The 14,043-nt window shown below is 42.4% G+C and overlaps 1 protein-coding gene across 1 annotated transcript in view; it reads left to right on the forward strand.

Annotated features, from left to right (window-relative positions):
• The window catches only part of UROC1 (urocanate hydratase 1), a 33,411-nt gene extending 23,016 nt beyond the window's left edge, over positions 1–10,395 (forward strand). The window contains exons 16-20 of the mRNA XM_010187643.1: positions 845–943; positions 2,633–2,732; positions 5,246–5,327; positions 9,688–9,787; positions 10,255–10,395. Coding sequence (XP_010185945.1) covers positions 845–943; positions 2,633–2,732; positions 5,246–5,327; positions 9,688–9,787; positions 10,255–10,395 — 522 coding nt within the window. The remainder of the gene's footprint in view (positions 1–844; positions 944–2,632; positions 2,733–5,245; positions 5,328–9,687; positions 9,788–10,254) is intronic.
• The last annotated feature ends 3,648 nt before the right edge of the window (positions 10,396–14,043 follow it).

Consider the following 14,043-nt stretch of genomic DNA (forward strand, 5'->3'; position numbering starts at 1 on the left):
TAATAAAAACACTGGCTGGAACTGCCAGGGCTGGTAACTTAAACCTCTCCCCGCAGCAGTTTTAAGGTAAGCTGAATCAGTTCTTTCCCTTCACTTCCTCATCTGGAAATGTTCAAATAATCCAGCAATATTTAGTCTTATATCTGGAGTGAAACATGTCAATGATTCACCCTCCACCTCATTTATAACTACCTAAAATATCCCTCTTGCCATTGCTTTGGTCCAACCTGCGGTTCCCAGTACCCTTTTCAAACCAGACAGTGAGGCCGAAGAACTGCCATCCTTTCAGACTGTGGGAAGCAGGATGCCAGTGAAGCATCCTTTGTTTTTCTTTCAGGGCAGGCTCTCACTGTGAAATAACACTGTAGGGCTCATATGTGCTCTCCTCATCTGGAAGCCAGACCCGTTTGTGGGGTAGAAGCTGGAGAGGAGCAGAGCTGTGCAGGACAGATGTTCTGTGCCATTTTTTTGTCTCCATATTTCTCTTCCTTTCCAGCCCACCATCGCCAGCTCCAAACCTCTGCTTCTCAGCTGTTGATAAGGGATTTGTTGATAGGGGGATTATAGCCTGGCAATCAGGTTGATTTAAAAAGTGGAGTTCATTGGACAGTAGCAGCTGAATACAGAAATACACATCACTGATTGTGTGAGTGGAGATAAAACTCAGTTCAAAGAGGGATTTTAATTTCTTTATTTTTTCTGGAAGCTGGATGTTGATGAAGAAATAATCTGCACTTTCCCCTACATAAGGGAAGGGGTCACTTCTGTGACTCCATTCATCTGGGGCCTGAAGATAAGGTTCTCTGTGCAACTGGCTTATCAGACTGGCATTTTTCTTTTCCAGGTTGTTGGCTCACAAGCTAGAATCTTATATTCTGATCAGAGGGGTCGTGTCTCTATCGCTGTGGCTATTAATCGAGCAATTTCTGAAGGAAGGATTAAGGTTTGTCTTTTTTGTCTAGATATGATCCCGTAATTGTGTTTAATATCTGAGACTGGGGTGGCAGGTGGGGAAGAAGAAAGCTTCAGCCAGTGAGAGAAGTGGCTGCTGTTTACGTGGGACTGGAATTCTGTTAATGTGCATTAGAGCTCAGTCCTCTCTGCCTGTCACCAATATTGCGCTACATAATAGAAGACGCACAGGTTTAGAAACTCTCTGAAACATGCTACCTTTTATTTCATGTTGGGAATCTTCCTTATTTTCTATTTGGGCATCTACAAGCACAATATATCATGCTGTGATTTGCTGAAAACACAAGGCAGGGACTTTAACTCCTTAGCAGTGCCCCAGACATTAAATGTAACAACAGACTGTGAAATGCTCAATGCTTCTTACTCTCTAAAACCTCATTTTCATCCATATTATGGCTACAGCCACAATTTTCAGTCAATTATCACTTGCCTTGCCTATGTGAATGAAGAAAATTGTTAGACTTGATGCTGCTAATCTAGTGCATAATGAGTAATATCTAACTCCTCTGGGTAACATCCCAGTGTGGGGGTGGTAAAAGTACATAGTATAGGCAAGATTTTATAGGGATTTTCTAAGTTCTCCAAGAGTATGGTAGATGTACAATGTGATATCCTGGGGGCACCAAAGCCCTGAAGGGACCACTCAGTAATTATGCCCATTACTTGCCATGTGTACAGCAGCATCAGCCCAAGGCACTGTCACTCTTTTATATCTGAATTACAATTACCCTTTTTAAAGGGGCAAACTCAAGTAGCAGAATGGATTCCAGCTAGGAAAGGTCTGAGTTCTGTTACTCAGAAAATGTTTGTTAAAGTGTTTCAAATTTCGTTGACCTTCTCAGGATTCAAAATTAATGTCACCGCGAGCTAGTCTCAAAAAATAAACCTGAGCAGATAGAGCAGTCCCTTGGAGCCATCACTGCCAAGGTCAGACTCCCAGGCCCTTCAGATTTTGTTGTGTCCTCTTTTTGTTTCTTCAGATCTCCTTTTCTCCTCTTGCACACTGGGTTGCTCATGTCTATTTTCAATTATTTTCTCATTCACTGCCAGCATAAAATAGAGCCAGCTAATTCCAGGCCACACCGTGCCAAGAGTCAATTATTGATATATAAAACCTGTGCCTGGCAAATTATAATGAAGACCTGCAATCTGATCTAGATTCCTCCTGTCAGTTAAATTCCAGATCAAGAATGGACTTGAGCAGTATGAAATCACTGATTTTCATCGCTAACTTACTTTTAGTCTCAAAGTCTTCCAATGGAATGAAGAAGTGTAAAATTTCTTAGTGTTAGTTTTCATTTCCAACAGCAAACGAACTATTTTTGAATGAAGATTTTTGCACACTGAAATGGCTTTGGAATTTCAGGAAAGAAAGGCTCAGGTGAAATAACCATACTGCTTCCCCTCTTCTGCCTGCCCTCTTTTGAGGATGCTATTGGCATAAACCCAAACTTTTGTTCTTGTTTATGAAAGGATGGTGGCTTTCGTAAACTGAACATTAACAACTGTTTTATAATAAATAATAGCAGGCAGAGAAGGTGATTCAGGGGGTTTAGGAGCTGGGGTTTGAAATGACAGAAGTGAAATCAGTAAATAACGATCCTCGGTAGCACTGACGGTCCATGAAGGATTCAATTTTCTTGTCCTTGGCTTTTTGCAGGCTCCAGTCGTCCTCAGCAGAGATCACCACGATGTGAGTGGGACCGACAGTCCTTACAGAGAAACCTCAAACATTTACGATGGATCGGCCTTTTGTGCAGGTCAGCAGAGCCGCTGAGCCTTGTCTGTCCAGAGGAAATTGCTTTAAAAGAGAAATTGGATTTTCATGTCACAATTTAAATGTGTTTTTGTTTAACCCTTCATTCCCAATTAATCAGATTTTCTGAGAAGCTTTATGGGATTTAATAGCGATACAGACATGAATGTGGAGCTAGTTAAATAGAAGTGGTCCAGAACAATGTTGAAAATTCAATGAAGCAGCATCAAATTTACTTTGAATGTAAATGGAAAGCAGGCTGTCTCAGAGCACTGTATCTTCTGCTTGATTTTTATTTTGCACCTCACTGTTTCGAAGAGGTGATCTGAGGAGAATTAGAGCTGCATTTCCTTGGGATCCACAAGATCAAAATCAGGTCTATCATATTATTTTGCTGAAAGCAAAACGGTTCATGGCTGCGTTCATTGTGTTGCCTGAGGACTCGAGAAAACAGTCTGGAGTTTCTGAAAGGAATCTTTCTGGTCATAAGGGAACATTTTTGATAGTAAAAGCATAAGAGTGGAAGTCAGGTGTTCTGGATTAGACTCCAAGCCTTGGTGCACATGTACAGGGTGACTGGGGGCAAATCATGTAGGTTTGCTATGCAAAAGGAGCCTTTAATTCTGCACACCTGACCTGAGCTAACCAGACTCTGCTTTTCAGTTTGTGAAGTGGTGCTTTAGAAAAATAAACCCAAGAAATGTCAGATTGGAGACCTTAAAAAAAATGGAGTGAAGCACTAAGCAATTTTTAACCTAAATCTTCCTCAATTTTCCATCCTTAAAGTGGAAATTATGATAATAGCTTTAGTTCAGTAGTGTTTCTGCATGTCATGAACTGACAGTCACAAGTGGCTGGAGATTGGAGGATGCAAGCTGCTGTAGAAGGAGAAATGATGATAGAGGTAGCTGAGCATATTGAATTACTTCCATTATGGGAATTCACAATAGAACTAAATTATGGCTCAATTTTAAGGAGAAAAGTTCCCTGCTATCTTAACTGGATTTCCTGATGAAATGAGGCTTTTAGCTGAGTCTGTCAGTCCCACTTAAACACTTTCTGAGTATGTTGGGTGGTTTTAATAGGCGAATGGATAGATGCCTCCAATCATGTTTGCTTTTGGCAAGCTGTGAGAAAATGGTGCACGGAGAAGAGCAATCCAAAGTAATGGCCCCACCAAAGGGCTTAGCAACAGGAGTAAACCTCAGGCAGCACCCTCAGAAGACAGCAATAGAAACACGGCTTGCTAAAACCCCACTGCTCATCATACTATGTGTTTTTCTTTGCATTTTGTGATTTACGTGAACTATTTGCCTTCTCCAAGGGCTTATCTAAAGCCTGTGGACCGCAGATTTCACTAGTCTTTGAAACCAAGCCTAACTCTGTTTTACCAGATGAGCCTCTGGACGTAATAAAAGGACATCTTAGGTTTTCCTCCCCCTTCTTTCCTGTTGTTTTAACACCATATTTGAGCTGGTTCAGGTGAAATTGGCTTCTCTCTAGCACACAGGAATTTTCCAGAGCGTTTGCCTGTTTTACAGTAAGTACCTCGGCCTGATCCAAGGCAAACGTGGGTCACTGCTGCTCTGCAAAGTGTATTTCAGTACAGACATTTGCATAGTTTGTGACCTTTCCTTAAGCCAAGGAGCAGCATGTTATTGCATTTTAGTCCACTCGCCATGGTGCTTGTCCAACATCCACTCTTATCACACCAGGCTGAGGACGAAATCTGTACATTTTTAGAATATGGGGATTTTGATCTCTCCCATTCCCTCTTGACAGCACCGTAATTATGATAATTGGGTTATTAAAGTGACATAATGCCAGGTAAAAGATGCCATAATGGAGCTTTTGACAGGTTTTAACAGAGATTAGTGCTCAAGTAAACTCATTTTTCCATCAGATGTGTAACAACTGTGGATCTGCAAATGTGGCTGCTAGGGATATTGCTGCTTGTCTCATTTTTTTTTTCTGTTAAAAGCACAGCAAATGATCTATTAAATGTGTCCTGAATTAAATCTGGATAAAGGTTTTCAGTACATTTTACCTTGTTATCCTCTGCATGTAGCTCTTTCCACCTCTCTAGGTATATGCTTTAGCACAGATTGTAGGAACATACAAAATTCTAGTGAACATTTCAGTGGCAATCATGCATTTGACATTAGTCAAATTACGTTTGTCTTCTAAATTATTTTTCCTCATTTTTTCTAAACTAAAAGCTGCTTGAATTAGATCACAAATATAGAAAGGCCCAGGGGTCCTCACAAACCACAGTGCGAAACTGGTATTTGCATTCTCCAGTGTAGGGGGAAACAGTGGCAGGAAAATCTCTCTCGCCTGTTCCTCCCAAAAATGGGATATTCGTTGTGTGTCTGTGAGAGAAGCTGTGAGTAAATCCTGCCTCCAACAGTGCCTTCGCACAGCCAAAATCAAGGTATCAGTGGAAGGAGTGAGCATCACAACAAAAAACCCCAAATGTGGCATGTCAGAGCTGTGACACTTTTCCTCTCCTCCTAGACATGGCTGTTCAAAACTTTGTGGGAGACGCGTTCAGAGGAGCAACCTGGGTCGCGTTGCACAACGGTGGTGGAGTTGGCTGGTAAGAACTTGTTTAGGTTTCTAAAGCTGTCCTCTGGATCCCATTGCCACCGCTGTGTATGGGGAGGAGAGATGGGAGGGGAATTGCAGGAAAGATGTGTATTATTGGAGTGGTACAACGTCATGACCATGGGAAGGATGCATTTGGAGATGAGGGCTGAAACGTACTGTAAGGGCTGATGTATTATTATAAGGTAAAGTGTGGAGTTGTACGGATCTTTTTTGATTAATGCCCATACGTCAAGCAAAAGTGTTCTGGACATTGGCCAAAGCACAGTTTGGAGATCTTAATTTGCCAAACAAGGACAGTCTGCCATGGTCATTTGGAACAGATCCTGCGTCCAGCGTTGTCTTCACACATGCACAGCCAGAGTGTCAGTGGATGGATTATGTTTAGGTTTCCTCTTAAGCTGTGTTTAAAATTTGTGACCTTAGGACCCCAATATAAATGCCCATGTGCTAAAGTGCAATGAGGGGTTACTGATACAAAACAGTTCAGGTGCCAGCAAACCCCCCAGTCTTCTTTCTCCCTTTGCATGTGCCTGGTAGGTTAAAAGACCACAGCCAAGCAAGGACTGGATTAAACATCTCTTTCACATAAGATGCAGAACTAAGAGAAATGCCTAAACTGAGGAGCAGAATGAAAGAAATATCATGTATGGAGAGGGAAACAGATCTTCTTCATTTGGCCCTAAAAGGTTACTCTGCATTGGCAGAGGTGTAGGGATAAGGAGAGCCTGATCACACTGCAGAGCTTGTTAGGTTTGTTGTGGTTTGTTCTTTCCAGCATAGTCCTGCAAGTCTCACCCATTTACAGTCACATCTTCATTTTGTGGTGTTGCCAGTCAAAAGGGGCACAAGCCTCTATTAAACCCTGTGGTGAACCCTCCCGCTTCCCTGTGCCATCCAGCTCTGGAATATGCCCACCATAGCAAGCTAAAGAGCTTGTCGAAGGTGTTATCCTTAGAGACACTTGATGATACTTTATTATTACTCACCTGGATGAGCTGGATCTAGAAAATATCCCTTCAAGTCACATGGAGAATTCTCTCTCCTGTACTCCAACTCCTTTGATTTCAGTGAATTAACTACTGAATGGAAGGGATGGGAAGGGAAAATTGAACAGTGGGATAAGAAAATTTTCTGAGGGCTTAGACCCATGGAGTGAAACTGTGGCTGTGCTGATTTGAGCAATAATGACCACCATGGCAATGATTTTATTCACAGCTTCCATAATTATAAATGGAAAATATGCCAGAATATGTGCTTACTCTGGTCATCTCGGTTTCAGACTCCAGAGATAGCAGCAGACTAGATCTGTCTGAGTGGCCTCAGCTGAATTTAGCCTTACGAAATACCCGTTTATGAAACACGAGCAAAGAAGATTGCTTTCCACTACATGTTGTGCAAATTAGTGGGAATATCGTCATAGTAATTGATAATTATAATTATTAGGATTGCTAAAATAATTGCTTATGCCACAAATATTCTGTGCGTGGATGAAACTTAAAGGATACAAATGATGATATCCCCTATTAGCCTCTGTAAGCCCAAACCTTCCTGCGTGTTTTCAGCCCTCTGAGCAATTTGGAGAGTGGCTGCATGGTGAGATTTTCCTTACCTCTGGAAAACTGGCACTGACCACACTGATTTGTTTTAATTATTTAAATGGAGTTAAAACCAAACCCCAACTATTACAAATTACTTTCTTTGTGTGAAGAGACAGATGCCTTTAGGCTTTAGGACCCTGTTTTTTTTTCTGGAGCGGTAAAAATTCAGCTGGCTTTGCCATAATGAAATCTCCATGTGTCTGATAAAATCCTCTTTTCATCAGCTGATTTGAACGTGTGAAAGAGCACATGGAAGCTTATATGTATTTATATACAAATATGCATGCAATTAGAAAGAAATCAAGTTGTCAGTAGCAAAGTTTTGCTCGGGGAGTTCAGAAACGGCAATTGCCCTGTGTGCAGCTACGAGCTCTCCCTGCAGAGGCTGGGTTTGCCTGGAAATGCTGACAGATCTGCCGCATCTTCCCTACAAAACTAGAGAAATGCCTTTTACCTGCCTCGCTTTTCTCTGCTATAGCCTTGTGGGGCAAACGGAAAAAAAGCAGGATTAATATTTATTTAGCTGGAATCTGCATCACATGTGCTTGAGAGACTTAAGATTAACATAGTCTTGACTGTAATTACAGCAAACGGATGTTGTTCATTTCTGGCTGCCTGTTTATTTGCAGAAGAATGTGTATTAGCACAGAGCCTGAGTAACCTGCAGTAACAAAAAGGCAGAAGCGATTTAAAATTGAACTGCCCTGTTGACAGTGTGGCATCTTCGTCGTGAGAGAGGCCTCGTTTCCTTTGATCACCTTAGGAGGAGACATCTGGAAATTATAGGAGGTAGCTTAGGTCAAAATGCCACATGTTTCTTTAATTACCTGAAAATATGACCCAATGCTAATGAAGGCAGAGAGCTCCCATTTTGAAGTGAGAGGTTTTGCTAGAAAATCCATCCTAACAAACACTAATTTATGAGTGATTTTTGGACAGTAGGACGGATTCTGACGAGTGATTCTGATTTACACTGGAGTAACTCCATGGAAACCAATGGAGAGGGTCTAAATTTATGGAGTGCAAGGGAGATCAGATGCTCATTGCTCATGCCTGAGCTTCAAAGGATGCTCTTTGAGATGCTGGGTACAGAGAGGATCTTTGCCACTGACAGAACATCATCTTCCCATCTGGACAGCCTGGTCCCCTCTTTTGGAGAAGATAGTAACGACGAGCTATTGAAAATGTAGAATTTGCAAGAAATGCAGATGTTTGGATGTTTGTTTTCATCACCAAATAAGACCAATAGCATAACCAGTGAAAGATTTCACACAGTAAAAAAAAAAATCCTGGGAATTAAATTCCAGGCTGAAACGTGTTGACAGCGTCAATCAAAAGGAAACCTTTTTGTTTTGAAGAGTCAGAGCTTACAATATTCAAACATCTCAACTGAAAACGTGACTGTTTCAAATTTTCCTGCTAAAGAAACTTATTAATTCACTGCTATTCTGCTGTGAGAACTGTCAGTTTCAAGAAAACTGCCTTTCAACAGGGAATGTGTTTGTTATAATGATGTATCTAATAAGGGTAAAGCGGAGGGAATTCACAGAGTGGTCCAGTGATGGTGAGATCTGGAGCCCGAAGTTCCTCACTCAGCTATGTGATAGGGTCCTACTTAGCCCATAGGTAGTGTATCTAAGTGTATATACATATATGACTAATGAAAGGGTAAGTAACAACTTTACATTGAAAACGAGAACATGTGAGTCCTAGGTTCAGGAAGCAGATCTCAGGTCTGTGAGGCTCCAATGCTGCCATTTCCCCATTCCCTGAGAAGCTCAAGTTACTGCTGGAAATTATACGGTAAGAAATGATTCATTCCTAGACTGGAAGACACAGAACTCCTGTTGGCTTCATGGACATGTCTGATGTTATTCTATGTAAATTTTGTAAACTTATTCATCATAGTAACTATAAACCAGAGGACAAATCCTGCCTCCAGGGATCTCCATGAGCAGTCTCTCATGCCGTGTGTTGTACGACACGACTGTCCCTCAGACACTGCCGGTGCTGAGTTACAAAGCCAGAACTCTCATAAATTTACAGCGATGGGTAATTATCCAACTGCAGTCACCGCTATTCACCATATGCAGTGAAACAGGAACTTGAGCTGGCCAGATTTTGAAGTCAGACAAGATGTTTTCTCTCTGTGTTTTCCCTGTCCTTTTGAAACCAGACTGGTATTTCTCCTAAGTATAATCTGTTAGTTTTAACATATTTCTGTTCTCCTTCTGCCAATAAGTCTGCTTCCTGAAAAGCTGGCACTGATGTCTTCAAATATCGATGTATCTCATAGGAAACAAATGGCTGGTTTTGAAATTACCGAGGCAGATGTGCATTAAGTGATGGTTAACGCTTTATTAATAAAATACTTATGCTCTCTCATTTGTCCTGAGAGAATATAAATAGATCCATCTGTCTGCTTCAATGAATAGTCCTCCTCATGATCCAGTCTGAAGTAGCGAAAATGAACAACTTAACCTTTAAAAACATCCTGAGATATGTGACTATCCCAACTGTCAGAAGTGCTGACCCATCTTTACTTTCTTTTGCCCTGCTAAATTTCCCCCTTTTTTTTTTTTTTTTCAAATTTTAAATATAAAGGGCACGGATAGTGTCTCGTTCAGCACCATTTCTGTGTCCTCAACCTTCTTCCTGCAGTGCAACTGAACAGATTAACTCCTGTGACTTCTGTGGGATTGCTTGGAATTATTTTGTTTTCATTCGCTCACGTTTGTATTTTTTTTTTAGGGGTGAAGTGATCAATGGGGGATTTGGCCTGGTTTTGGATGGGTCCAAAGAGGCTGAAGAACGGGCTAAGATGATGCTTAGCTGGGATGTCTCCAATGGAGTAAGCAAAACTCATTACATATGTTCACTTTAATATTTTCCTGCCTCTAGGACTATGTTTATTTAGGTACTTGGGTTCCAGTTCTTCTGTTTTTTTAACTGAAGGAGAAGTATGAGCACTCAGGCAGGAGCAAGATCTACTTTTACAAGGCTGGGATGGAGTGCACCATTATTTTTAGTGAGAGAATTTTGTAAAGTTTATAAGGTACCTGGCTTTACAAATGTTATATAGCCAATATTATGCTTGTGCATGAAAATGTACCAAGTCTACCCAAATACTACTCGTAAAAATGAAGTAAGGATTACAAAAATTACTTCCAGAATCATTAAAAAAAATAGAAACTGGCCAAGGATTGAAAGATTTATTATCATAAAATCAGGTGCCAGTGCTTGTGCACATATTGTGTAAGATGGATGTGGCAAGGGAAATGACGGATTTTGACACCCATTGATTTTGTGGTCTGCCAGGTCGCCAGACGCTGCTGGTCGGGCAATGACTACGCTTATGAGACGATCTGCCAAGCAATGAAAGAGAATGCCATGCTGAAGGTGACTCTGCCTCACAAGGTGGTGGACAAGAACATCTTGGAGCAAGCCGTGAAGCATTAGTGGTACTCCAAGTGCAATGTTGTCCTTGCAGATACTTTTGGAGCTGCTGCCTTGATTTCCTATTTTGCTCTCTGGCCAAATGATAAAAACCTTGCAAACGTCTCTTCCATGTGAGTTATTTTTCTCCCCTTTAACTTGTTAATGGGGCAAACCCGTATCTGTCTGTGACAGGCCCACTGATGTCAGGAACAGCCTTTCACTAACTTACTTGGAACAGTGTTCGCAATAAGAAACTATTTGTTGTAAGGAAAAGAACTGGAATTTTGTCCCTGAGAATTAAGTGAAAAATGATGACTTTGTTCTTCTGTAGAAGCCCTTTGCCCTTGAGCAGCTTTGAAATGGATGGAAACCTCCAGAAAAATGGAGATTCTTAGTGCTGGCTACTCACCCATTTGGATGTGAGTGGTGTAATTAGGTAAAGCACTGTGACAAAATGATCATGGAGACTTTCCTTCTGAAATAAACCACAACTGATGTGGAACAAAGACAAGACAGAGTGGGCTTCCTTATTTATAGTTGATTATGAAGTAAAATAGAGATAGAAAGGTCTTTTTGGTCTCCCCCTTTCTTCTAGGAAGGATCAGGAGGGCACACAACCCAATGCACCTAGATGCAACTGAAAGAAACCTTGTATTTTGCACCTGAACCTGCTGTTGTATTCGTGTTAACAGTAACTCACTGAAGTATTCTGTTCTAATCAGCTGTGATGTTGAACCAAAAGTCGAGGCTTATTTTGAACCCCCTATAAACATACACACTGACAGATACATATATATTTATAAACATATTTGACATACACATCCATGTATGTGTGTCTACAAAAATAACTCCTAGCTATGGTGTCTCCTGCTAAGTGTGGCCCTTGCATATGGGCCTCATTCAGCCACGAACACAGAGCATCAGCAACTCCTTCCACCTGTGCGTGTGGTACTGGACGGGATCTGGTCTGACTCCTTGGTGCTGTATCCGTTACCCCTTGGAAGGGAAAAGGGGTTACACAGGTAAACCTGCGTTTTTAGAAAAACAAACTGCTGCTGCAGTTAAGGTGTGATGAGCTGCAGTCCCCAGCACTGTGGGGTGTCGAGGAACCGTACAACTGTGGTACTTCCCAGGTGAGCACACTCTGCAACTCTCTGGTGCCATGTAAAGGAAACCATTTATGTTGAATCGCAGATCGGTTCTTTACTCTGTTCACGTACTGTATATGTCTCCAGATGAACGCTGAGAGCCTGGCATCTGCTTGTAACTGAGCCTTCTGTGAAGTGCAATCTGCAGTTGATCAGAATTGCTTTATATTATGGAAAAAAAGCACCCACACTGCCAAGTTATATGACTGAGATGTGAGTAGTTGTCAGCCAGATTTGACAGCTTTTGCTTTGACATATGTTGTGCATTAGCTATTATTAATAACCACACTCAACTGGGTCCAAAGTTAGTATCTTGGTATTGTACAAAACCGCTCTGCTCTTCGCAGCCCAAAAGCACTAGGGTACCATTTCATCATGAGGAGCATCCAGAAAATGCACTGGCTTTCCTGTACTAAGGAATGTAGAGCTGCTCCATAGATTCATCTTCATTATGAGTTGAAAATCCACCAAAGACAAAATATTGAAGAAATATTTATTATGGATTCTTCCCCTTTGTACTGTTTAGTAGGTGTGCTCACCTTCGCATCCCAGACAAAAAAGGAACCTTGTTTTCATCCTTATAGTGTTCTTGACCACAGGACATAACCTCTCAAGTACACCCATGCTGAATGCCACTCAAGTCCATGGGAGTTTGTAACTCTGGACTACTTGTAGGGAGACATAAACCTGAAGGCATGAGCACTGTACAAGAGCTACTGGTTGAAGTTCAGTTTATAAAGTCTTTGCCTGTTAACTAGGCAGCATGAGTAAGGCAAAATGGGTTACAGAAAAGCAGAGAACTGATGAGCACTTGGTCATATTTCTGAGTACTCACTGTGGTTTATTTTAATTATGAAGTGTATATATAGTTACATGTATACATTTAAATCTACTTTGGTCTTTTACCTGTGTATCTCAAGCACTTAACAAATGTGAACCGACTGAGGTTTACAATGCCCTTCACAGGGCACAGGCAAACAGTGACCTGTTACTGCCTGGGATGAAACAGCAATTTCCAGCACACAGAAACCATGAAGGAGACCGGCAGGAAGATTCCCTCTCTGAGCTCTGCTGAGCCTCATTTTATCTGTTCTCTACTTGTTTGCAGAGAAGCTGGGACTGTGAATAGGCTATTGTACTGTGGGGATGCTGATGTCTCTTTTTTTTAGGTAGCTGACCTCAGTGCTGGACAAACCCAACACCGGGAGAGCAGTGTTCAAGCCATGAACCTGTAGGCGCTGCACCAGCTCCAGACAGTGGATACAGAGGCAGTGAATTTCTGTAGTGAGGTTCAAGCTTGCCACAGGCTGAAGTATCCTTCCTATGAATCTTAATAGCTTAATGCTTTCCTCAAAATGCAGACACTTGCCCTGAAAAACTTGTGCAGATGGAGGCAAGAGCTTGGTGACAAAGGGTAGTTAATGCAGGATACGCCTATGTCTGTAATTACAGTAGTTTTTAAAGGTACAAAACCTGTGACATGAGAGAGCTGTTAGCTCTCCTACACAGGAGAGGTTGTTGCATCTCTCCAGGTTGTGGCCAATATAAGGGATTTGTGGCTTGATTCCTGCCCCCTGCCCCCTTTCTTCTTCTTCAGGTTTGACATCCTCCAACCAGGGATGCACCTATATCTTAAGCAATGAACTCCTGAGCAGGCCTTTCGTTTCCTAGGAACATGAAGAAAACCTCTGCGGGGAGATTGGGATGGCAAGGGTCAGCTAGGGACAGGAATGATGCACACCCAGGCACAGCCAGCAGTGGGGTAAGGGGGGAAATTCAAGGGAGGCTGAGCTCAGGCACCCAGGACTTCAGACTCTGCCCAGATGTGCACAGTGAAGCTCTGTGTTAACCTACAGCTCTATGGCAAGAAGCTCCCCTGGAGCTGAGCGTGCCTGGCCAGCAGTTTCCACGCCTGGCTGTTGGAGATGTGATGCTAAATCGCTCAGCGGAAAGGAGAAATAACTTGCCCGGTGGAAAGATCACAGCACCACCTGCTGGAATTGCTTCCCGGTCCCACAGCAGGATGGGGCTTGTGTCATTTCCACGGCAAATATGGGCTAACTTTCTTAAGTACTGGAGAGCCAGAAGGCAGCTGAACATCCTCCCATTCTGAGAAAAAAGATGAAAACACTGGTTTGTGCATTAGCTGAATTTGTAGGGGCTGCTTCATGATGCTATTTTTGTATTTCCACTACAGTTGCTTATTTACCTATCACGTAGGTATTCTGCTGAAGCAGTCACCTATCGTGACTCTCCAAACGCGCCTGCTCGCTCAGGAGTGCCCTGCTCTGGCACAGCTCCTTCCTTGCTATTAAGAGGAACAGATAAGGCACTGGAGTAATCCCGAAACGCTGAAATCGTGCCAACTACGCCGCTCCAGCTATCGAGCGGAATTAAAGGGACAAGCTGCTGCGCGGGAGCTCGCTACTTTACGACGGCCACCAGGGCAGCCCTCCTCGGGAGAGGGGAAGCGGACGGGGCTGAGCGGCACCGGTACAACCCCTTCCCGCCCGCAGGAGCC

The sequence above is a fragment of the Mesitornis unicolor genome, unplaced genomic scaffold (genome assembly GCF_000695765.1).
Source record: "Mesitornis unicolor isolate BGI_N332 unplaced genomic scaffold, ASM69576v1 scaffold53416, whole genome shotgun sequence".
NCBI lineage: Eukaryota > Metazoa > Chordata > Aves > Mesitornithiformes > Mesitornithidae > Mesitornis > Mesitornis unicolor.